This window comes from Tenrec ecaudatus, chromosome 2, assembly GCF_050624435.1.
Source record: "Tenrec ecaudatus isolate mTenEca1 chromosome 2, mTenEca1.hap1, whole genome shotgun sequence".
Lineage (NCBI taxonomy): Eukaryota > Metazoa > Chordata > Mammalia > Afrosoricida > Tenrecidae > Tenrec > Tenrec ecaudatus.
In genome coordinates this window covers 96,787,660-96,811,295 of record NC_134531.1, presented here as the reverse complement: position 1 = coordinate 96,811,295, position 23,636 = coordinate 96,787,660, and the positions used below count along the sequence as shown (strand labels likewise).

At 40.7% G+C, this 23,636-nt stretch overlaps 1 protein-coding gene across 1 annotated transcript in view; it reads right to left on the bottom strand.

Moving 5' to 3' along the window:
- LNPEP (leucyl and cystinyl aminopeptidase) overlaps nucleotides 1–23,636 on the bottom strand; it is a 106,292-nt gene that overhangs the window by 25,126 nt on the left and 57,530 nt on the right. The window contains exons 7-13 of the mRNA XM_075541307.1: nucleotides 21,906–22,019; nucleotides 20,408–20,542; nucleotides 16,592–16,723; nucleotides 14,784–14,944; nucleotides 14,487–14,575; nucleotides 4,277–4,460; nucleotides 3,053–3,209 (exon numbers count right to left, since the gene is read on the bottom strand). Coding sequence (XP_075397422.1) covers nucleotides 3,053–3,209; nucleotides 4,277–4,460; nucleotides 14,487–14,575; nucleotides 14,784–14,944; nucleotides 16,592–16,723; nucleotides 20,408–20,542; nucleotides 21,906–22,019 — 972 coding nt within the window. The remainder of the gene's footprint in view (nucleotides 1–3,052; nucleotides 3,210–4,276; nucleotides 4,461–14,486; nucleotides 14,576–14,783; nucleotides 14,945–16,591; nucleotides 16,724–20,407; nucleotides 20,543–21,905; nucleotides 22,020–23,636) is intronic.

Genomic DNA, 23,636 nt, shown 5'->3' with positions numbered 1-23,636 from the left:
GAGCCATTTGCTTTGATAGTAAAAATTCCCACTATGATACCCATACCAGTTGAAGCAGATCCTAATGCCTTTCCTATTGCCACACTTTATAGAAGAAAAAGAGACTTTGGCATTACCGCAGCAATTATCACAGCTATTACTATTTCAGCTGCTGCAGCGGTTACGGCAGGATTGGCTATGTCTAATCAAGTAATGACAGCAAATGTCATTAACAATATTACGCAATTTACATCAGAAGCTTTATCCACAGTTCAGAAAACGGATGCTCGATTGATGTCTGGGTTACTGCTAGTAAATCAGAGAGTTGATTTACTACAACAAGTGGATACTCTTACTAGCATGGTACAATTAAGTTGTATTTCCTCAACGCCTAATTTGTGCATAACACCTTTAAAATTTTTGAACGAGTCTTCTTTTAGCAGCAAGAACATATCCCAGTACCTTACTGGACAATGGACAGCTGAGCTAGAAGAACTTCAAGAACAACTTCGGATGCAAATTATGACTCTTAATGGCACACGAATGAAACCTATAACTGTTGAAGATTTTACTTCTTGGCTTTCTACTGCTTTTTCCTACTTTAAAGAGTGGGTGGGAGTATTTACATTTGCTGCAATTATATGTTGTGGAGGAGTGTTATTGCTGTGGTTGCTCTGCAAGCTTAAGACCCAGCAAAAACGTGACAAAGTCATCATCACGCAGGCGTTATTAGCGATTGAACGCGGTGGTTCCTATCTTTGGCTTTCTTTGTTAAAAGAAAATTAACCCCCATAAGTTGTCAGCTCTTGCACCCCCAAGGGAATTATCCCATTGCACTGGGAAGAGTGACAGAAATTGGATCTTGGCCAGCCCTTGCACCATGCGGAGCTCTGCTCATTGCACGCATCAGGGTGACCAGATTTGGGTTCTTATATCCATCTTGATCTCCTGGGGCTGCTGGAGGCTCCGGGATTGATCGATGGAATAGGCCTAAAATAAATAAGAAAGGAGGAGATGTGGGAAGCCGCAGCTCTCGCCGCCATTACAAGATGGTGCCGGGCAGTCAGGGCGGTGGCCCAGTTAAGTGGTAAACAACCACTTAGCGAGTGCGCGCTGCTGAGATGACGTAGTCATAACTCCACCCTGGGGTATGCTAATAAGGGTTCTGGCGAACGCACCAATCAATGCACAGCACGTCCCTACAGAGCGTATATAAGCAGCAGCAGTTTGAGGCTTCGGGGTCTTCTATCCGCTTCAGCAATCGAACCCAACAATAAAACGCTTGTGGAAGAATCCTGTTTTGGCGAGTCCTTCTTGCTGGCGAGACGTGGCGGGCCACAATCAAAGACTATATCCTTCAGTATGGATTACGACTCAATGTAAGGAAGATGTGAAGCTTCACAACTGGCCAATAGGTGACAGTACAATAAATGAAGAAAAGGTGAAAGTTGGCTAGGAACCGCCATCATAAGTTATTGAAAACTGACAACTTCAAGAGTGTAAATAGAGGTGGGTCTGCTGTTTTAAACCTTACATGAGAGGTCCCAAGAATTTACAATCTTAGTTAAGGAAAGAAAAAAAAAAGCCAAGAAAGAAACAGCTTCGATAAAAAGGTATTCTTTGAAAGGTGTCATTGCTAGAGCCAAATGTAACACCCAGTGATCGAACACAACAAGTCAGAATCATCTGGCTTTGACTCTCAGTTTATAACGCATTAGGGAAGGGCTTTTGGATAGTATTTAGTCCCTTCATTTATCTACTAGGAGGTAGTGTGCATAATGCATGAGCATTAAACATGGTAATTCATACACAGCAAACACCAAGCATGGTGTCTAGACTACCAGTGTGGCTCACTCATTTCACAAACTTTTATTGAGTGTCATTGTGGGCCAGAATGTGTCCAAAAATTCAATGCCATCGAGTCAACTCTGACTCAGCAACTCTATAGGGCAAAGGAGAAACGTCCCTGTGGATTTCTGAGGCTATGAGTCTTTATAGGAGTGAAAGCTCATCTTTCTCCCACACAGTGACTGCTGGTTCCAAACTACACACTTTGTGGTTAGCAGCCCAGCAGCAGGTCACTATGCACTGAGGCTCGTAGATCAAGTGTCCACCTGCCTGCCCTCTGTATCCTCATTGCGATACACGCATGCGATAGGAGCTCAGGAAGAGGTGCAGGAGATCAGTAAGAGAAGTACAGAGGATTGCTTTCTAAAACAAGAGACTTAATTCAACCCCTTCATTATTTCACCTGTGAGAAAGCCAAAAGAATAGTTCTAATTTCTGGATTAGTACTTTCTTCTGCTTCCCAAAGTCTACTCCTGCCTAGGTTCCTGTAAAACCTGACCTATAAGGCCAATGTTCTAACTGAATGTGCTGATTCAGAGAATTAGGTAAAAACATAGAACCAATCATTCAACTCAGAAGCATTGAAAGATTCCACCCCCTTCTGACTGTCAATCAGGTGGGGGATTCACATATATCAGATCGATTTTGTACTCACCATTTTAAACAAACTTCCAATGGCTGGCTGGCTCTTTCACCTTCCTCCCCCTTTCCCCCATCTCCCTCTTGTAGTAAAGCTGATACTCTTTACGATCATGCAACCGGTTTTAAGAAAAGCAAAGTGTTCTCCAAGATAAGGCTTTGCAGGGAAACATATTTGCACACATCATAATCTGTAAGAGGTCTAAGTACAAATTTCTACAACAGGATTCTCTCAATACACAAATTACTGTCATCTTATTACTAATGAGCAAGTAATGGGAAGACTTTGCAAAAGACCCAGTTTCAAGCACCCATTGTGCAAAAATAAACCCAAATTGGAACAGAGGCATCTGCTTGTCATGTAACCTTGATGTGATGAAAGTCTATATTTTGCTATTCCAACAAGACTACATCATCACTTCCAGCAAGTATTTGGAGTATGCAGTGGCATTTTGATCCAAAGAAAAAATTCCCCAACTAGGAAAGTGGAGAACATGGAATTTAACTGGCTGCTGTTTTTTCAACCTATTCCTGGTTGAGCAGAAGACTTTACAACCCAGAGAAGATGGCAGCATGGAAGACATACCACCAGTCTGGAGGTCAAATCTGTGTGTCCCAGCTTTTCCAGGAGGCTGTAGATGAGGTCTGTTTGGAACAGGGCTTCAGTGATGGGCGCAGTGCAGTTCTCATTTCCAAGATAGTCAAGCAAATCAAAGGCCGTGTGAAGTGACAACTTGCCAATGCTGATGAGAAAAAGACAGAAAGTAAACATGTAGAGACAGGCAGATGCACTCCAGGCATGCCGAGAAACTTCATAGCAGTGAATTTTAAAGACCTAAAATCTAAGCTCAGAGTGACATCCTGTAAATTTGAAGAATTTATAAACTTTAAGCTCATGTGATCCTAGGTTAAAAGGACAACTTTATTTTATTTTCAATTTCAAACCACATTAAACCCAATGTTATCTGTAAATAGTTACCAACTCAAGAAATGTACTATAAATGTTGTAGGTTAGAAAAGATGAATTAGTAATGTTTCTATGTACTTATTGACTACTCACATTTACCAGTGGTGAGGAGGTAGAATAAAGAAAATTTAAAGAATTGGGGAAGTGGGGGGGGGGGTTGTGTTGCACTTTTCACATTTGTTAAAGGGAGAGGGGCTGGGCATTTAGTGGTAAGCCCATTTAAAATTTACCATGTTGTAAAAGTCATTCACAGCTAAGAAGATACCAGAAGGCCACTTTTAAAACAATGAACCAAAATGGTCAGGTCAAGAGCAGACAGAACAAATTTGAGTATTTCTTGTGTCTCTAGGCCCATTAAAGATCTAAACTGGCAAGCCTTTTATTCACTTAGCTTCTACATAAGATCACTGGCATTCTTGACAAGTGGTTGAGGTGACAAAGGGCAGACAGACAGGGTGGCTCAGTCATGGACATGTTCTCAAAGCAGTGGGTAAATAAACACTAAGTTGTGTTGTGCGCAAAGTACTGCCTGAATATAAATTTTTCAAGAAATAAAATGAAACCTGAATGCCTTTATCCATGCATTCAGCAAAATACATATCCTGCTTATCAGTGTTAAAATATTATTTAAATTTTGTTTTGAGTTACTTAACTGTCAAGTATGTTTGTAGCTAATGTTTCTCAATCATAAAGCCACTGAAGATGAGGAACATGTCTTACATTTCTCTTTACCTTCCAAAATGAGTTGCACTTAACAGGTAACATGTGCCAGTTCATTTTAACCGCTTTTCTGAAATCTGTTCCCCACTCAGTCAAACCTGTTAAAATAACCACCAAGCCTACCCTGCCAGTTCAAAGACGTTGTTGATGAGGCTGGCTCGGTCTCTGTCACTCAGAACGTAGGGGTTTGTTTTCAGCTGTTTGATCAGTGCTCCCCAGTCTTCAGCTCCGTAGTTAACAATATAATAGCCACTCATGTCTACGTTGAATTTGACCCACTGCACTTCTTCGGTCAGATTGATGGCATCTGTTAAAAAAAAAAAAAAGAGGGGAGTGTAGAGAGGGAGTGTAGGGAGGAGAGGAAGGAGATAACAGAGTACAGAAAAAAACAACTATTAAATGACTGTTTTATTTCAAAGTTATAAGGTATGTATTTTATTGTGGTAAAATACAGGTAACACATTTTTAAGTTCAGCATTTTTTCCTGTCAATTCACAAAACCAATAGCATCTATTATATCCTGCAACCATCACCTTAACACAATCACCTACATTCAGTTGGTCGACTATGAGATTTAATCCTGGGTTCATGGGTTCAAGCCCCATGCTGGATGGTCTCATATTTTCATATTTAATTATTCTGCTAAGAAATGAAAGGCTTGCCTCCCATGTCATGTCGACAGAGATCACCACTCACCTATTCAACAATTTTTATTTATTATATCTTCTAGGCATAAGAGATCAAAGGTCAAATAAGATATATATGCCCACTTTCATGAATAATAGGCAAGTACAATATTATGTAAGTGTTACTGATGGAAAGAAAGCATGGCTTTCTGTGGATGCCCACAGAAGAGGTGCTTCATCCTGCTAGAGGAAATTAGACAAGCCTTCTTGGAAGAAATGACATTGACTGAGGCCTAAAAATATACAGATGACAGTCAGGCGAAGAGGATGGACTAATAGACCTAGGTGTCCACAGCCCAGGAAGTGTGTGTGGTTCAATCTCATGACCACTGGAAGAGTGTCAGAAGGAGAAATGAAAGCATGTGAGGGTAAGCGGCAAGGGCAGAGAGTGGGAGGACTACATACACGCTCTTTCACCTCAGCCTTTGGCGTCTGTTCGGTTAGCAAAGGAAGAAGAAACCAAGCCGTTCAGAAAAGTTGCATAATTTAAAGCCAGCACAATATACAAGTCTCATTGGGCACAAAAAGGAATGAATGAATTCAACGCGATTGAAAAGTGATACACTCTTTACCGGTCCTGGGATGAGTTCAATTAAGATGTCCCTTCCAGTCACAATGTGCTGTCATATGAATTCGAGCCTCCATGCCCCCATGGTTGTCAGCATATTTTGGAGGGGATTCTCTGCTATGCTAATAGACAGGATTGGGGTGGGATATATCCTGAGACTCCACATTACTGGAGGGTGTGAACCAAGAAATCACGCTTTGCTTCCTTAGGGCTATGTCCTCTCCATAAAAGTCATTGCTATCTGTGTATAAGAGCCATCCTGGAAGCAGACAGAGGATCTACAGGGCCACCTAGGAAGAAGAGCGTGTTTAAAATCCCTGTCTGAAGTCTCAGGGGCAGCAGAGCTTACGGCACACCTAGACCATGACACAGCAGAAGGAGCACGGTGGCAGGGGCCAAGGGACCTTATGGCTGAGGGGCTGAGGACTGGAGAGACACTTGGCTACCGGATGAGGAGAGGGGTTGCTGGGGACCAATGACTGTATCCTCACTGTGTACAGATCCTGATTTGCAGTAATTTGTTAACTTCCTTAATAAATCCCCTTAATTGTTGAGTATTGCCTATGAGTTCTGTGTGGTCATTACAATGGATTATTGAAGCCAGGTGAAGAGAGAGTACCCTGAGTGGAATGGTGGGCATCAGCATAAGGTGAAGGAGGATGGCAGGTGGAGGCTTGTCTGCTCTCTCCGCGATGGCCATCAGCCTTGGGTTTAACTGTTTTTCTACCTTCCTCGTGTAGTCAGAAGAGGTGAGTTGTGGTCTCTGTGCAGTTTTACACAGCCCTCTATCATTATATCTAGAAATGCTGAAAATTGTAAAAAATTCCTATAGAATAATTTAAGTATTATACAATAATGAGGGGTTAAGTGACTACAACATATATGTATATAATTTTTAAATCCTTATAATTACCCATCAAGAAATATCCTCTGAACTGGCTGCAAGGATGTGGACCTAATGTAATTTACTATCACTATTAGAATGTAGGTTCAAACAAATGTAGGTTCTATGACTTTACTATTTTGTTTACTGTTAACCCCTCAGCTCCCAAATTGATGAACCTACCAGATACTAAAAAAAACCACAGAATGAATGGATGAATGAATTTATGTCTTGACATACTTTTAAATCAAATAGAAATGAGCTTTATAGAGATTTATGGCAAGATTTTGTCTATTTGTAAACAGTGTAATACTAAGTTTTAAATTCTAGACATAGGCTCAGAAATAAAAAAAGGATAAGCTATCCTTAAACAACAGCTTTGTAGCAGTTGATTTCTTTGCAACTGTTTCACTATATTTTATATTGTTTTAATTGCTATATTTTAGAGTAGAGCTATACCCATGTATCTTTATCCTGCTTTTTTCACTTAATAAATTTTCTTACTATTTTTATTATCTCCACATACACTTCTAAGATATCTGCACAACATTTTGCTTTAAGATTTATCCCAGTTCAACAGATTATTTAAAAACATGTAGGCTGATTTAAAAGTTTCACACTTATAATAATTAGATAGTATAGGATTTTGTGTATAAAATACTTTAGAACACACTGTAAACACAAGGGTTCTATATTAGACTGAACCGGAAGCTTTGGTCTATGTCAACATCAAAAGCATGAATTAAAATTTACCAGATACTCTCTCTAGGTCCCTCCAATTTACTGCTACTGCAGAAGATGTTTAGGACGATGTTAAGACATGTGTCATGTCCTACCATGGCAAATCAGCTAATAATTAGTCTTTTTCATTAAAAAAAAAAATCTCATACCAATTTCTGTTGTATTGCTGAACCAGCAACAGTTAGGAAAACTCAGAGTAAACCTTCTTTATGTACAAAAATATGTACTCAAAATTAACATACTTGGATGAAAAGTGACAAGGATATGGGCTAAATTTAATTTTTTATACGACTGAACTAATGCATGAATCAGCAACCCTGAAATCAGAACATGTGAAAATACAGGTTTAATAAACTCTGAAGATAATGTGTTGTACAAAAGTCATATGGCAGAATATAAGCTTGAAGTCACTCACTTCTTTTGCTAATGGAAAAATCAAAACACAATTAAAGCACAAGTGATTCTGGCTGTACACTAGGAACTACGAAGATCCAATTACCCTAAGAGCCAGCCATTTATGTGAGCACAGAACATGCTCAGTACGGTCTCCAAAATTCTGACATGGCAGCAACTGAAGCAGCAGTAGCAAAAGAAACACCACAATTGAGAGCAAGTAGCAGACCCCTCTCTTATCATAGATGGGCTCAATTCCAGTTTAGGATTAAAGCAACTGTTAGCATATTTTGCATAAGCCCTTTCACTAAGAATCTTTTCAAGTGAAAGGAAACAGAAGATAGCATTTCATAACACTTTCAATGCTCTCTCCCTAGACCTTGCTACAGTGAGATCTGAAGTTGAACAACTTCAAACAGACTAGTATGTGTTCATTCCATAAATATCTACACTAAGGTTACAAAAGCCATGATCGCTTATCTCCAAGGGGGATACATCTAACAGAAGACAGATGAGTGAAGCAGAACCCATAGTATATTATGAACAGTGAAACAGAGAATATGAAAACATCCAAGTGGGGCAACTAACCCATCTGTGGCAAGGGAAGACTTGGAGGTAAGCAATGAGTGAGCTGAGCTCTGAGGAGTGGACAGGAGTAAATCAAGAGAATGAGAAGCCCAGGACTGTTTGTGAGGAGAGGAAATAACATATGCAAAGGCCCAGAGAAGAGGTGGAATAGCATGTCTGAGTTGCTGAAAATTTTTTAAGCTGTCGAAATATAGTGGGCTAGATAAGGGCTTAGAGAAAAAGCCAACAGCAGGAAAACAAGCTAGCCTGTGAAGTGTGAATTTCAATAGGGTTCATTTACAAATTCATATATAAATTTTTCCAAGGGGTATAAAGATCATAAAAGCTGGTCTATTAACATAATTTCTAACACCACCCAAAACTAATTTACTACCATGAGGCTGTTGAAACATTGATGAAGCTCTGGAAACACAGGCCTAGGCTAGGGAATTTGGAAGACAGCTACGTGGCCAAATGACTGAAAGAGACCCATAGTTGTATTCATTCAAAGAAAGGAGACCCAACAGAATGCTCAAGCAATAGAACAAAATCCCTGATATCAAATACAAGTCAGATTTTGCTGGAAATAATCTAACGAAGGATGACAAGGGAGCTGTCAGAGGTTCAGGTAAGTCAAAAGAAGCCCTAGAACAAGGGACATTACTGCTGATGTTAGATGGAGCTTGGCTGAAAGCAGAGAACACCAGAAAGACATTTACTTGATTTTATTGACTATGCCAAGGTATTTGACTGTGTGGATCATAAAAACTATGGATAACCTTGAGAAGAATGAGCATTGTACTTAGGTGGAACTTGTACATGGATCAAGAGGCAATTGTGCAAACAGAGTAAGAGATTACTGCAGGGTTTAATATCAGGAAAGGTGTGTGTTAGGGCTGTATCCCCTCACCATACTTATTCAATCTCTTTGCTGAGCAAATTATCAGAGTAACTGGATTATATGATGAAGAACTCAGTATCAGCGTTGAAGGAAGGCTTATTAACAACCTGCAATATGCAGATGACATAATCTTGCTTGCTGAAAGTGAGGAAGACTTGAAGTACTTGCTGATAAAGATCAAGGACTGCAGCTTCCTGTGTGGATTACAACTCAAAGTAAAGAAGACCAAGATTCTCACAACTGGGTAACATGATAAATGGAGAAAAAGTTGAAGTTCTTAAAGATATTTTCTCATGCCTGGATTCAGTCAATGCTCATGGCAGCAGCAGTCAGATAAAAAGATATGTTGTGTTGCATTGGGTAAATCTACTGCAGAAGACCACTTCTGAGTATTGAAAAGCAAGGATGGTACTTTGAGGACTAAGGTGTTCCTAACCCAAGCCATCATAGTATTTTCAATTCCCTTATATGCACGTGAAAGTTGTATATTAAATAAGGACGGTCATAGAAGAATAAATGTATCTGAATTATGATGAAGCCGATTATTGAAAGTAATATGGGCTGGCTAAAAGGTCAAATTGATCTGTCTTGGAAGAAGTATGGACACAGAGTGCTCCTTAGAGGCAAGGATAGCATGATGTCATCCTACATATTTTGGCCATGCTTTCATGAGAGACCAGTCCCTGAAAGACATCATGCTTGGTAAAGCAGAGGGGCAGCCAAAGAGAGGAAGGCTCCCGGGAGATGGACTGACACAGAGTCTGCCACAACGTGCTCGGGCATAGGAACCGGCCTGGGGTGGCGTTAGACCGTTCAGCCTTCCATTCGGTTGTGCACAGGGCCGTCATGAGTTGGAACTGACTTAATGGTACCTAAAGCTACCACCACCAGGAGGTTTACAAATTTCCTTCTTAATCCCATTCAAACATTCCAGCTGTGTTTTGGTTGTGCTACAGGTGTAGGCCAAGGGGTTACTTGTCTTTGTTCAGGTCCGAGACAACCCCTCTTCCAAGGCTCACTTTACTGTGCGGTTTTGTTTTCCACCAAGAAAGCAACAACCCTCCAGCTATGCTATGCTACATTGCCCAAGGTTATGATGACATTACCAACTGTTCCTAGGGGTATAAAAATAATAGGATTTTTGCGGCTATAGTGTTCTAAATTCTATACCGTTGGCTAAATTAATGGTGCTATCAATAGAATGACCTTATGCCCATGGGGATGATTTATAATGTTCCCCAATAAAATGATATCTCTAAAGAGAACCAAAGCAGGGACATATATAAACCACAGATATGAATGGAGTTGGGGCTCACACTTAATTGTAGCCCCAATCTAAGAACAATTAGTTCTTATGACATGGCCTTCCTGGAAAGACCACTGACATATGGGGGCTACAGCTAAGTGTGGTGCAGAAACCAGATGGTACATGGCGATCAGAAAGATCAGCATCGGAGATCTTAAAAACGTGTCTTAAAACAAGTAGCCATCTAAGTGAGGCATCAACTCAGTCCACATGGAAGAAGCCTCTCAGTCTATGTGACCCAAGGATTACAAATACTAAAATCCAAATCGGAAGGAGGGAACAGTATCAGAGCTTCGATTTGGATATGCAGTTTGCAGAAAGCTACGAATGACGGTGGAAGTTGCAAATCCATATGCAGGGTCTTCTGTGGATCAAGCCTCTGGTGGATCCCCTCTGACCACAGTTCAGAGGTGTGAAAAGCCTTGTTATCAGACAGAGAGCAGCGTAAAATTAATTATGATATGCAGTTAGGGGAAAATATAACACATTATTCGATCTCCCTTTTGGCCCATTTTAAATCTGTCCCAATTTTTAGTATTTTCTGTTTTCTTTTGAGGGCTTTATTTTATTTTGTCGTTATTGTTGGGCGTTTTGTTACTTGATTTTGTTCTGCAAGTTTTTCTGTACATGATGAATTTCAGGTTCGGTAAACCTACAGAGACAGTAACTGGATTAATAATTACCTAGGGACAGGGCAGACGGGGTAGGGAAGTGGGGGGCAACCAACAATAACGAGGAGAAAGAAGAAAACATTACAAAAGCAATTGTGGTGCTGACTGCACAACTCTTCCTAAAGGACTGAACTACTGAACGGTACGGTATGTGGACGACATGCCCCCAATGATCATTGCTGCTACTGTTGTAACGTTCTAGTTTGGTACATGTGCAACAACACTGGAATGATCATATAGCTTGGTGTTAATATCAAATGCTACCACACAAAAGGACAAATTGGTAACAGATTATCAAATCACTAAGGCAACAGAATTATTTCATTTTAGATAAGCATCCTTAAGGGCAAAAAATTCATACAGTAGGGAATCTTTAAGATTTCACGTTTACTCAAACATTTTAACATAAAAACAACAAGGAATCAGGTGTCCAGCAATAAAGGAAAAAGTCAATTACTGAATGTGCTTAGTTAAAAAAAGAGTGAGAGATTGAAAAAATGACACATACGAGGGGATTTCAACCAAATAAGAAGATGAGGGGCTTCAAAAAGGTCAAGGTGTTTTTCCATCAATTGTTTGAAGCCGCCTTGTATATTCACGGTAAAATGACAGCAATAAATAATTACGGGAGTAGTTAGAAAGCAAGTATAATAACTACCTGTTTTATAACTGTAGAAATGAAACTCAAAGAGGTTACACAAGTTCCTTACATTCACGCAACTTTAAATGGTGGATCCAATGGCTCAATCACCCAATATGGGTCCAAAGTCCATTCCCTTAACCACTAAGCTACACTATCTTATCAAAAAAACAAAAAACAGGCTTGGGACCAGACGTAAACCCAGTGTGCCAAGACATGAATGCAACATACCTATATGAAAGCAGGAAACCAAAAGAGATCTGCGGGGCTGGCCCCAATCCCAACTACATGGACACATCCTCTTCTCCCCGCAGAAAAATGCACTTCAGAGGACAGCACTGGGGCTACAGCTTGGGGAGAGGAGTGCATCTGATTAGAGCAGACAGGAGCAAATGAAGAGGGAAGGAGAGAGAGTGGAACACATCCTGGCCCACCAAGCCCCGAGGAAGATATCCCTGCTCAGAGCAGCCAATGCACAGAGAGGACCATATGGCTAGCCCTACACTGAGACATGAGGTCACTCACTGTTTCGCCGGGGCGAAACACTAAGGGTATGCAACAGAACAGCAAGGGGAGCAAAGCAATGAAGTCCCCAGGGAATACTAAACATAGACTTTGGAGTCAAGGCATGGTACCCCATCAGAGTCGATAAGAAAACACCCATACAGGTCAACAAATGACACCTGGAGCTATTTTTAAGCTTTTCTTTTTTGTGTCATTGGGTTTTTTGTTGTTGTTGAATTGTTGTTGTTGTTTTGTTTTGTTCTGTCTTATTTTTGTGTTTATTATTGTCTCTGCATGTCTGTCAAGATAAGATAGGCGGGATAAACAATCCCAAAGAGAAAATAACAGGACCAATGGTTCTGGGGGGACATGGCAGAGGGGGAGGCTGGGGAAAAGAAAGGGGGCTGTCAACTAATCCAGGGACAAGGAAACAACAAATGATCTAAAATCAATGGTGAGGAGGGCATGGTATGCCTGATGGGGCTTGATCAAGGGCAATGTAACAGAGAGGAATTATTGAAACTCAAATGAAGGCCAACATGATAGTAGGTCAAGAGGAAAGTAAAAAGAAATAGAGGAAAGAACTAGGAGGCAAAGGACATTCATAGAGGTCTAAATACAGGCATGTACATATGTAAATATATTTATATATAACAATAGGGAATAGGGCTATGTACATATATTTGTTTATTAAGGTAGCAGGCGGACACTGGGCCTCTACTCAAGTACTCTCTTAATGCAAGAGCACTTTGTTCTAATAACCTGGTACCCTCCCTACACATTCGCTGTGATGCTCACTCTCCCTACACAATCGCTGAAGACAAAATGGGTGCATAAGCATATGTGGTGAAGAAAACTGATGGTGCCCAGCTATCAAAAGATAAAGTGTCTGGGGTTTTAAAGGCTTGAAGGTAAACAAGCAGCCATCTAGCTGAGAAGCAACAAAGTCCACATGGAAGAAGCACACCAGCCTGTGTGATCACACGGTGTTGATGGGATCAGAGAGCAAGCATCAAAGATCCAGAACAAAGTCATATCAATGTGAATGTGGGGGAGTATGGAGTGGAGTGGAGACCCAAAGCCCATCTGCAGACAACTGGGTCACAAGGAAGAGACGAGCCAGTCAGGATGCACTACAGCACCAATGAAACACACAACTCTCCTCTAGTTCTGTAATGCTTCCTACCTTACCCCCAACCATCATGACCCCAATTCTACCTTACAAATCTGGCTAGACCAGAGCATGTATACTGGTACAGATAAGAGCTGGGAACACAGGGAATCCATTACAGATAAACCCCGTAGGACCAATATTGAGAGTACCGATACCAGGAGGGTAAGGGGAAGAGGAGGGGGGAAATACAGGGGGAACAGATTACAATGATCTACCTATAACCCCCTCCAAGGGGGATGGACAGCAGAAAAGTGGGTGAAGGCAGACATCGGTCAGTGTTAAGACATGAAAAATAATAATTTACAAATTATCAAGTGTTCATGAGGGAGGGAGGGTGGGGGGTGAGAAATTGAGGAGCTGATACCGAAGGATCAGAGAAAATGCTTTTGAGAATGATGATGGCAACATATGTACAAATGTGCTTGACACAATGGATGGAAGTATGGATTGTGATAAAGAGAGGTATGAGTCCCCAGTAAAATGATTAAAAAGAACCCCAAAACACAGGCTTGAATACCAGTTCCAAATTCAAATAAGAGACTTTTCTCCTTTCCATTAATCTCTAAGGCAGAATTAATGTTTCCAACAGAAAACAAGAGTCTTCTGTTCTTTTAGAATGGGAATTACGGAAATATGGTAAGGTATTCAATGGCGGCATTCTGTTATTGATAGTTGTCCCTGAGTTAATTACTACTCACAGTCACCTGTGTTCACAAATCCAATACTACCTGGGGTTGCGTGCCATCCTCGCAATTCTTACAAGGCTCGAGCCCACTGTTGCAGACACTGCGTCAGTCCACCTCCGAGGGTCAGCTTATATCACCTAGACATTTCTTTATCCATCTCTTCCATGTGAGGATAGTTTATCATGATTTTTCCTCATTATTAAAAAATACACACTATACATGACATTTTATCATACTGACTATGAATCTGAACTTTTTTCATTCATAAGAATCATTTATGTTGCGGATAAACATGGAGTTGACCCAACCCACCTGGTAGTTAGCACTTTAAGAAACTATTCTACTTCCAGTACTTCTTATTCTGTAACATAAAACACAACTAACGTACAAGAACATAATGTCTGCTATTTTCTACCAGGACTGTCGGGACATTTACTGTATCTTTTTATATCTTATTTCACTCCACTAAGGGGAGGGAAGTATACAGCATCCTGAGTATTCACCAGCGCAGGAAGTATGCATACTGGCACATGTAATATATGTTTTGTCCTGAAGTCAGTAAGTTTTCTTTTTTAATGCACTAATTCCTCATCAGAAACGTGGTAGTCATTACCTGATTTTTTATCCAGTAACATTACAGATCGACGCTGAGAGCCATTTTTTCTTTCAATGGTGTAAGACAGGGGAATGTGCCACAGGAAGCTGTGAAGAGGAAATGACAAGATCAGTGGGCTTTCCACTGTTAAGTCAGCTACACAAAGTGATGTATTGTCTTCTTAGGGTAGGGGAAGGTGTTGACAATTTTAACACGATCTTGCTAGGGTTCATGAGATACTGCAGTTATAAAACACTTACAAATATTTCAACCTGGAGACAAAAGAGATAGAATGGAGAGAAAAAGGACATGCACCTTGCACCTGACGGCTGAATTTCAGGGTTCGTGTTTAGGAAAAATCTCTCTTGCTGTACAAGAATCTGCTGCTTGGCTCTCTGAACGGTCACCACGGGAAGGCCTTTCTGCAGGGCCCAGGTCTTCATCATTCTCTTCACATCTAAAGTTGTGTTTGTGACCTGTGGGAAAAAGCGAATCCGTTTGCTCAGTGAGAAGCACTGCTTTAGAAGCCGCACAGCCCAACCCGTCTCTCCTGTCCCCTTTCCCTGGCACAGTGTAAGAAGAAGACATTTCATGATGCTCCTGAGTTCAGTCTGCATTTGTAATACAGCAAACAAGCAACTATGATGAAAGAAAACTGTAATGGAACTAACTGATCACAGAAGGGGGGTGTCAGAGAAGCAGCACACAATGATATCAACCAACTGGGCATAACAGAACTTCCCAAGAAGGTGTATGTGTTCTAGGTCACAGTAACGGCAGCTAGTGAGTAACTCATACAGGGTCTGGATATGAAGCACTTTTAGTGCCTCTTGATGCAGGTTTCTTTGTCCCCTGGGCCCCCAGCCTTCGTAAGTGTTAAAGTTCACTGTTTACAGAACCAATGGTGTAGATGTGCTACAGAGAAGCAGCAAACTAGCAGGTTAGCTGCCTTGATTTTAAGATTCTCTCCAACAGCATTAATATTTTGCTATTACTAGATTACCTTTCACACAAAATATATGAATAAAATATGGCACCTTGTAGGAGAGGCTCACAGATCCAAATCCCTCTGCCATGAGGGCATCTGGTATCAAGGATTAAGAGGCAATTTTGCAAAGTATCTCTTAAAAACAGGTGTATAAAACTGATCAGATTACAAGATCGCTCCTATAATAAAAACTGGCCCATCTCCAAAAGAACTACAAACCATAGAAGATCTGTCTTCTGTAAAGGGTTAATAGTTGTTACAATATGGGATTTCACAGAAGGTAAGGAATAGGGAAAACATGAAAAAGACCCAGAGCTGGGGTTGTTAACTCAGGGTCCTCTCTACTGTTTTCTGGAATGTCCAGAAGTATCATTCGACTTTCAGATCTGTCTGTGGGTTCCCACAACATTAACCACCACTAATCTGGACCTGAGTAATACACTCCAATGTTCGTGAAGACTGTGCAGCTAGCACACCTGTACGAGGGAGACTAGACTCATGCACTGCTAAGAAGCAGAACCTCTACCTAATCACACTGCTGTTGACCGCCCAGTTCCAAAACATTTTAGCTGCACAACAAAATGCAAACAATAAATCCTGCCAGGGCAGTAGGTGGCCTTTGAATAACCAGCTTGAGATACATCATCTAACTTAGAGAAACTGGGCCACAAAAGAGATTCAAATGGGAGAGCGCAGAAAAATCATGAGTGGGAAATAAGATAAAGGGAAAAGGGAAAACTAGGGAAAAGATTAAAACAACAACAAAATTATAGTTATTTACATCAGTTACATAAAAAACAACTTTCCTAATAAAGTGGGAATGGAGAGTAAGATCCTGAATAAAAATAGCCATCCTCAAACTCACTGCCGCAGAGTCGAAGCTGACTCAGGGGGACCCTATAGGACAGGGTAGAACTGCTCCTGTGGGTTTCCGAGACTACAAGTACATTTTTTCAACAATTATGAACAGTACTCCCATTTCTCGACTTTCCATTATGAGCGTAATTTGTAAATATTCCTGTACTAAGCTCCACCCCTCTTCTCCCAAATAACCACCCTTAGTTCCAAAGACTTATAAACAGATATAAAACTCTCTTTTACTTTAAGAGTTAAGTGAAACATCCAGGCTTCCTACCTCATTAAAACTATCCCACAGGTCATCACTTTGAATGGAAGCAAAACTGTGATTATGAAGGTAAAGAATGACAACATGTTGAAACACGTCTTCTCCAAGAAAAGTTTTCAGCATCAACAAGAGGGAAGCTCCCTGTTCAACACAGAAATATATAAATAAAACGGACGAGAAATAACAGAATAACATAGGTAATAACAGTGTTAAGAGTCCACTATTTAAAATATTCTAAAACCTTTCATTTGACCTTTGTTATAATTTACTTTTATGTAGTCTCTTATAAACAGATACGTATTATGTGTTCAAATGACTTAAAAATGTATCTTAAGGGGTCTGGAAAAGTAATAGCGTAGATTCTCATGCACATTACAAATATCAGCCATTGACACAGTCTATCAGCGTACTCACTGTTCACATGTTACTTTTTCAGCAGTTTTATTGGCATATGATTCACATACCATATATGCAATAGTTCAATCAAATCAAGAAGATTTGTACAATCAGCCTTTAGAACACTTTCTTCATTCGTGTACTATTTTTCTTAGTGCTCCGTTTTTAACAAGAAAACATGCCAACTTTCCTGTGGCATCTCTGTCTCTGAAGTTAGCAGTTGAGTTCACTGGCACACCACTGGTGTCACAGTGAATCTAACAGAGTTCTCAAGAGTCTCCTTGCCAGGTGGTATATTAATTTCTCACGGTAGATCATACTGTTGAAGCAATCAGTTTTTGCCCTTCTTCCAGTCACTTCAGATACGTACAGGACAGCAAACATACACCCATATTGCAGAATCAGTCATGTATGCAATTATTGAGGCTACACGTTATATTCACTCACATACATCTTCATTCCCAATCTTGAAACTACCTCTTCCACTATCGTCGAAAACATTTTACATCACTTCCTGCATCTATTCCAGGTCTCTATTTTCTCTTTTTAAACTTATATTATGAATTGGGTGAAGGGCTATAGATAGGATCAACTTTACATTTAACAATACAAATACATTTTGTTGAATTTCACTCACTGCAATCCCAACGCATCAGCATTTACCCGCTTCCACCCCGTGTTTCCTGCGTCCCCTCCTCTTCCTTTCCCATCCCTTCAGAACCTTGTCCTTGGGTAAATGTTGCTTTTTCAAGATCTCCAATGGCTGCTTAGTCTAAAGCGCATGGCTCCCTAGTGCCACTGCTCCTCTTATTCGGCTACCTGCTGCAGAAGTCGTAGCTGGTATATCTGTTCAGTTCGAGACCTCATGGGTGACCAAGGCCATGGTCTCAGGGACTGCGGCAATCTCTAGGCAACCGTAAGTCTGCTCTCTTATGATCTGGAGTTTTGATCAACCTTACTTCTCCCGCTCTATTCTGGACGTTCTAATGAGAGCCCTTTCAGAGCGACTGGTAGTGGCAGCCAAACACCATCGGGTTCTCTGGGTCTCTGGGTCATCAAGCCTGATGCTTGCATGGCTCTTTAGGTCACTGGACTAATTGCCGACAGGTACCATCAATTGTCACCACTCTTCTTCCCTCCAGACAGGGAGAGACCAATACTTTACCTTAGATGGCTTGTCAAGAGCTTCTACGGCTCCAGCGGCTACTCACCAATGTAGGACTGAAAACATTCTCTGTCAACTACCTTATGCCAGGTGACCCCCCAGATCTTGGTGTCCTCCAAAAGTATGGTGCTGAATCCCCAGGCCCCGTGACGGATTCCCTAAAGGTGTTTGGTTATGGCTACGAGGTTTTTCTTAAGCTTTACCAAACAACCAGAGAAGGTGGATTCTAGGAAGAATGTGGCAGCGGGGCTGATGAAAGGCTCCTTAGCAACCTGCAATGTGCTATATGCAGATGACGCACGCTTGCTTGCTGAAAGTAAGGAGGAGGGCTTGAAGCACTTGCTGATGAGCATAAAGATTGCAGCCCTCAGAGGGATTGCAACTCCCTATCAAGATCAAAGTTCTCACAGCTGATCCAACAAGTAACATCATGATAAACGGAGGAAAGACGAGTTGTCAAGGATTTTCTCTTGCTTGGATCAATAATCAATGCTCAGAGAAGCAGCAGTCCAGAGATCAAATGAAGCACTGCATTGGGTAAATCTGCTGCACAAGACCTCTTTAGAGCACTGAAAGGCAAGGATGTTATTTTGAGGGCTTAGGTGAGCCTGACCCAAGTCAGCATGGTATTTTTAATCACCTCTAAGGTCGGACACTGAACAGGGAAGACAGAAGAAGAATCGGCGCATCTGAAGTATGGTGCTGGCAACAAATAATTAAAGTGCCACGGACTGCCAAAGGGACCAACCGATCGTTCTCGGAAGTAGTACAGCTAGAATGCTCCTCTGAAGCAAGGATGGCGAGACTTCATCTCCCACACTCTGGACATGTTGTCCCTGGAGGAGGACAGCATGCTTGGGAAAGTAAAGGGGTGGCATAAAAAAGGAAGACCTTCGGCAAGATGGACTGACGGAGTGCCCGCATGGGAAGGCTGGCACAGGCTGGCAGGTGGCTCCTGCTGCTGTCCACAGGTCACTTTGACCCAAAAAGGACTCAATGGCACCTAACAACACACTCCGGGATCTATATGCAGCAAAGATAACGCATACATTGTCTCTTTAGACGATACCAGTTGAGGGATAATTTGAGAAACTTGGCTCCAATGACTACAAAATGGATTTAATTCAGAAATTCCCCAACTTTAATGTCCCTCCCACTTAAACGCGCCTCATTAACTGAAACCAGTTGAGTTTTCCTGACTTTGACAAATCACTCCTGTGTTCAAAAGTATTCTAAAGCTTCCCGTTGCATTTTGGAAAGGAACCAGACTCATTATGACATTCAAGACTTTTTATAATTGAGCCACAACTTGGCTTTCTCATTTCTTCCCTGGCCGACATGCAGCTTCTGGTGTAGTCCAATAGCTACTCGCTCACCAACCATGCTTTGACCTTGGTAGGTATTTCTGACCTCCTCACCCCATTCCTGATCTCTCCTACCCATCCTCACTTGCTGTTTTCTTACTCTTTGAAACTCATGGCAAATTGTCGCCGTCACAGGCAGAAATGCTCTGGAGCACATTTTTATCTTTGTCATTGCTTCACAAGTCCTCACCACCTAGACATCTTGACCATTTACTTTAATTATGAAAGACCTACATAAGAAACCCGAATATGATTTTCCCTTTTCTAAAAGGAGAGGGAAAGGTGAAAAGCGAAGCTGGCACGCAGAGTCTGTTCTGTAGTAAGCCATTAAAGAGGCAGCATGAGTGGCGACAGCCCAAGAACTGCACTCAGCATCAGCCTGCCACAGCTGTGAACTCAGTCTGTGAATACTGTGTGTTCGTGTTCTTTAGGGCTTTATGTGTCATTTGAGATAACTCTGTGGGCTATATTTTGTGTTTGGAAATGCTCAAATCTTTTCCATGTAAAAATGAATGGTGATTGTGCATTTGCTGTACGACACCTTGGCTTAGGAAAGTTTCATAGGAACATGCTACTTTGGGAGGAGCTGGGGGAGACCCATATTCCCATATTGCTAGAAGATCTTGTTAATGACCTGGAATGCAACTCACAAAACTTAAGAGACGTAAAAAGGAAACTCACAGAAAGTTAAGGCCATGACTGAACTAGAAATAAATAACTTAAAGCCCGATTTAATTAGAGCTAAAAGACAACCAAAAATATTACCTAATCATTAAAATAATCTAAATCATGTAGCTTGCTCGCATGTTTTCAGAACTACTTCAGGTATTTACGTGTGTGTGTGTGCGCGTGTGCGTGTGTGTGTGCGCGTGTGTGTGCATGCGCGGAGCACAGTAGTACCTTAAAATAGGAAAGAGAATCAAACATTTCTTCAATCTGCGCCGAAGACTGGACGGATGATGATGATATTTGATGAGATGAATTCAAAGAGTCTTTCTTCATGGTTTTAAAGCGAGCATCTAAGAAATCTTCATACTAATTAATACATTAAACAGATTGGAGTATTATGACGATCATGAATCAAACACAAAGATAGAGTAATTATTCACATGCATTAGACTAATAGATGTTTAATAACATAAAAAAACAATCTAAGCTTTTGAAAATGTAAAAAAAATGCCCTTTGTGCATATTTCTTCAATTGAAAAATAAAGTTATAAACCTAATTGAATGAAAAACAGCATTTCTTAAACAAAAACAAATTAAGGATCTATTATTGAAGAACCAAATGCCAAATTCATCTACTTAAAATACTCGTAATAAACATTATAGTATTTAAAAATATTTTTAAAACCTGCTATAAAAATTTACTCTTAAATTGATTTTTCTTACATAAACCAGCTTTTCTGTTAAGATAATAAGAGGTCTTAAAAATATTCACGGGGAAATAGAATAAGACAATGGAGTTTTTCCATGAACTTTTGAAGCCCCCTTATATACTTGGTCCCTTAACTGCAATTGACTTAAAATAAAACCTAACTCTTAAAACAAAAATAATTTGTTGAGAGCTCTGCAGATGGGTGTGCCTAGAGCACATATTACAAGTTTTTAGACATTCTGGGCACCACCATGTGGTAAAACTGTGTATCTCATTGCCTAAACAGCATATAGCAAATACAGAATACCTTGCATAGTAATTGGACTAAAAATTGGTTCTTTTTTAATCACTGCAAAGTTTAGAATCAGCCCAATCCAGAATTTTTAGACTAGAAGCTGGAGGGGTACTTCTGTTTATAAGCCGAGTTGGAGCATATCTTCAATATGCTTAATTGAAAGTATCAAAAAAGGGATCTCTACATTTCCCCACCCATTGCTTGAACTATTGTCACATCTGTCACAGGGCAGCCTAGTGCTGAGTGTGTCTTATTATCTCTAAGGATAGCAGACATCTCCAAGGAAAGAATGAATATAGTGAGAAATATTATTATGCTTCTTTATAACAAAATGGTACTATAAGTCTCTGGAAACGAGCTCAAAATACAATTTGTACTTCAAAAAAGGTCCACTGATTTCTCTAAACCCATCGATGTACTACTGTGCTAATAGGAGTGTACGCAGTGATAGTATGGAGCGCACTGCTGCCAAGTGCCTTTAATTTTTCTTTTCAAACTTAGGGCAAAAAGGTGTATGGGTTTGCTTTGTTTTGTTTTTTTAACCTTATCTAAATTTTCTTTGGGCAGAAGGACAACATCCGTTAAAGAACAACCAGTAACAATCAAGTTTACCCCTTTCAAAAAACATTGTTCTTACTTCAAATGCACACCACAATTACAGGGCAAAAACTGAGTTTCCTCCCCCCTCCAGCATTGATAGTAGGCCTTAAATACAGTGTACTTACACTTGAGAGCTCTTTAAATATTTTTCCCAAAGAGAAATATTCCATGAAGGTGGCAAAACCTTCATTCAACCACAGGTCATTCCACCACTTCATTGTGACCAGGTTACCAAACCACTGTGAAGAAGAGACAAACTACTGGCCAACATAGCATTGACAGTTGCGAGGATTCTCTAATAATTGAATTTGTAGCTTATAGAGATTCTATAAATTTACTTTAAAAATAAAGGTGTTCAAATTTTCTTTTTATTGAACAGGAAAACAAGTAAGGCATTTTACTAGCATATTTATCAACTCAACACACGACTAATACTAGGTAAACACAACATTTTTTAGGTACCTCATCTAAAAATAATAAGTTACAGTCAAGGAAACTCTTCTACTCTATATTAACAACTTAGCATGCCTGTGTATTCACTGTCAGAAAGGATCTTGTTAAACCTATCATGAAGCACAATGCTATCTGTGATCAGATCCTGTGTTTCCACCTTCAAGGAAATCCAATCAATACAACTCAGAAGAGAAGCTGGATTATATGAAGAAGAGTAATGCACCAGGATTGAAGGCAGACTTATTAACAACCTGAGATATGCAGCTGACACAACCTTGGCTGCTGAAAGTGACGAGGAAATAAAGCACGTGCTGATGAAGTTCATGGATTGTAGCCTCACTATGGATTACAGCTCGGTATAGGGAAACCAAAATCCTCACAACTAGACCAATAGGTGGCATCATGTTGAGGTTGTCAAGGATTCTGTCTCGCTTAAATCCCCAGTCACTTCCACGGAAGCAGCAGTCATGAGATGAAAAGCCATACTGCACTCGGTACATCAGCTGCACAAAACCTCTTTAGAGTACTGAAGAGCATGGGTGTTTCGGAGGTGCACCTGACCCAAGCCCTGGTGTTCTCTATGGCATCAGATTAATGTGAAAGTTGGACGCTGGCTCGGGAAGATGGCAGAAAAATAGCTGCATTTGAACGGCGGTGCTGGGTGAGATGCTGAGAGCACCGTGGACGGCTTCAAGGACAGACCTACCCATACTGGACGAAGTACGGCGAGAGTGCTCCTTAGAGGCAAGGATGGCAAGACTTCTTCATCTTACCTACTTTGGACATGTTGTCAGCAGAGACCAGTCCCTGGAGAAGGACACCATGTTTGGGAAAGTGGAGGGGTGGTGAACAGAGGAAGGGCCTGGATGTGAAGGGCTGACACAGTGGCTGCATCCATGGGTCAGGCATGGGAACAGTTGTGCGGATGGTGGAGGGCTGGGCAGGGTTTTGCTCTGTTGTTAATTGGGTGGCTATGGGTTGGAGCCCACTGGATGGCACTGGACAACAACAAAAATGTGTGAATATTTTCCCATCTTATCTACAACCATATGTGAAAACTAAAAATTAAGTTCCTATGTGAGAGATTTTCTTGTTTGGGATCTCTGGCTCCCAAACTTCATGTTTCTCCTCAGCTGCCCAGGTTGTGAACAGCAGTTACAAGAGTCTAGAATTTAAACACCATAAGAAAGTTGGCATGCATATGAGAAAATGTAATCAGAAAATTTTTTCAAATATCTCCCTTTATATGGCAGTGTGAAACAAAGATTTAAAGAACTGAAAGGAAATTCTCCTTAAAAAAAAAAGTATCTTAAAAACCCTTGAAACGGTAGTCTGCAATTTTAATCAGTGCCAGTGTGTCTTAGGGCTTTTCTACAACCAGCAACCAAAGGCTAAGCTTACTA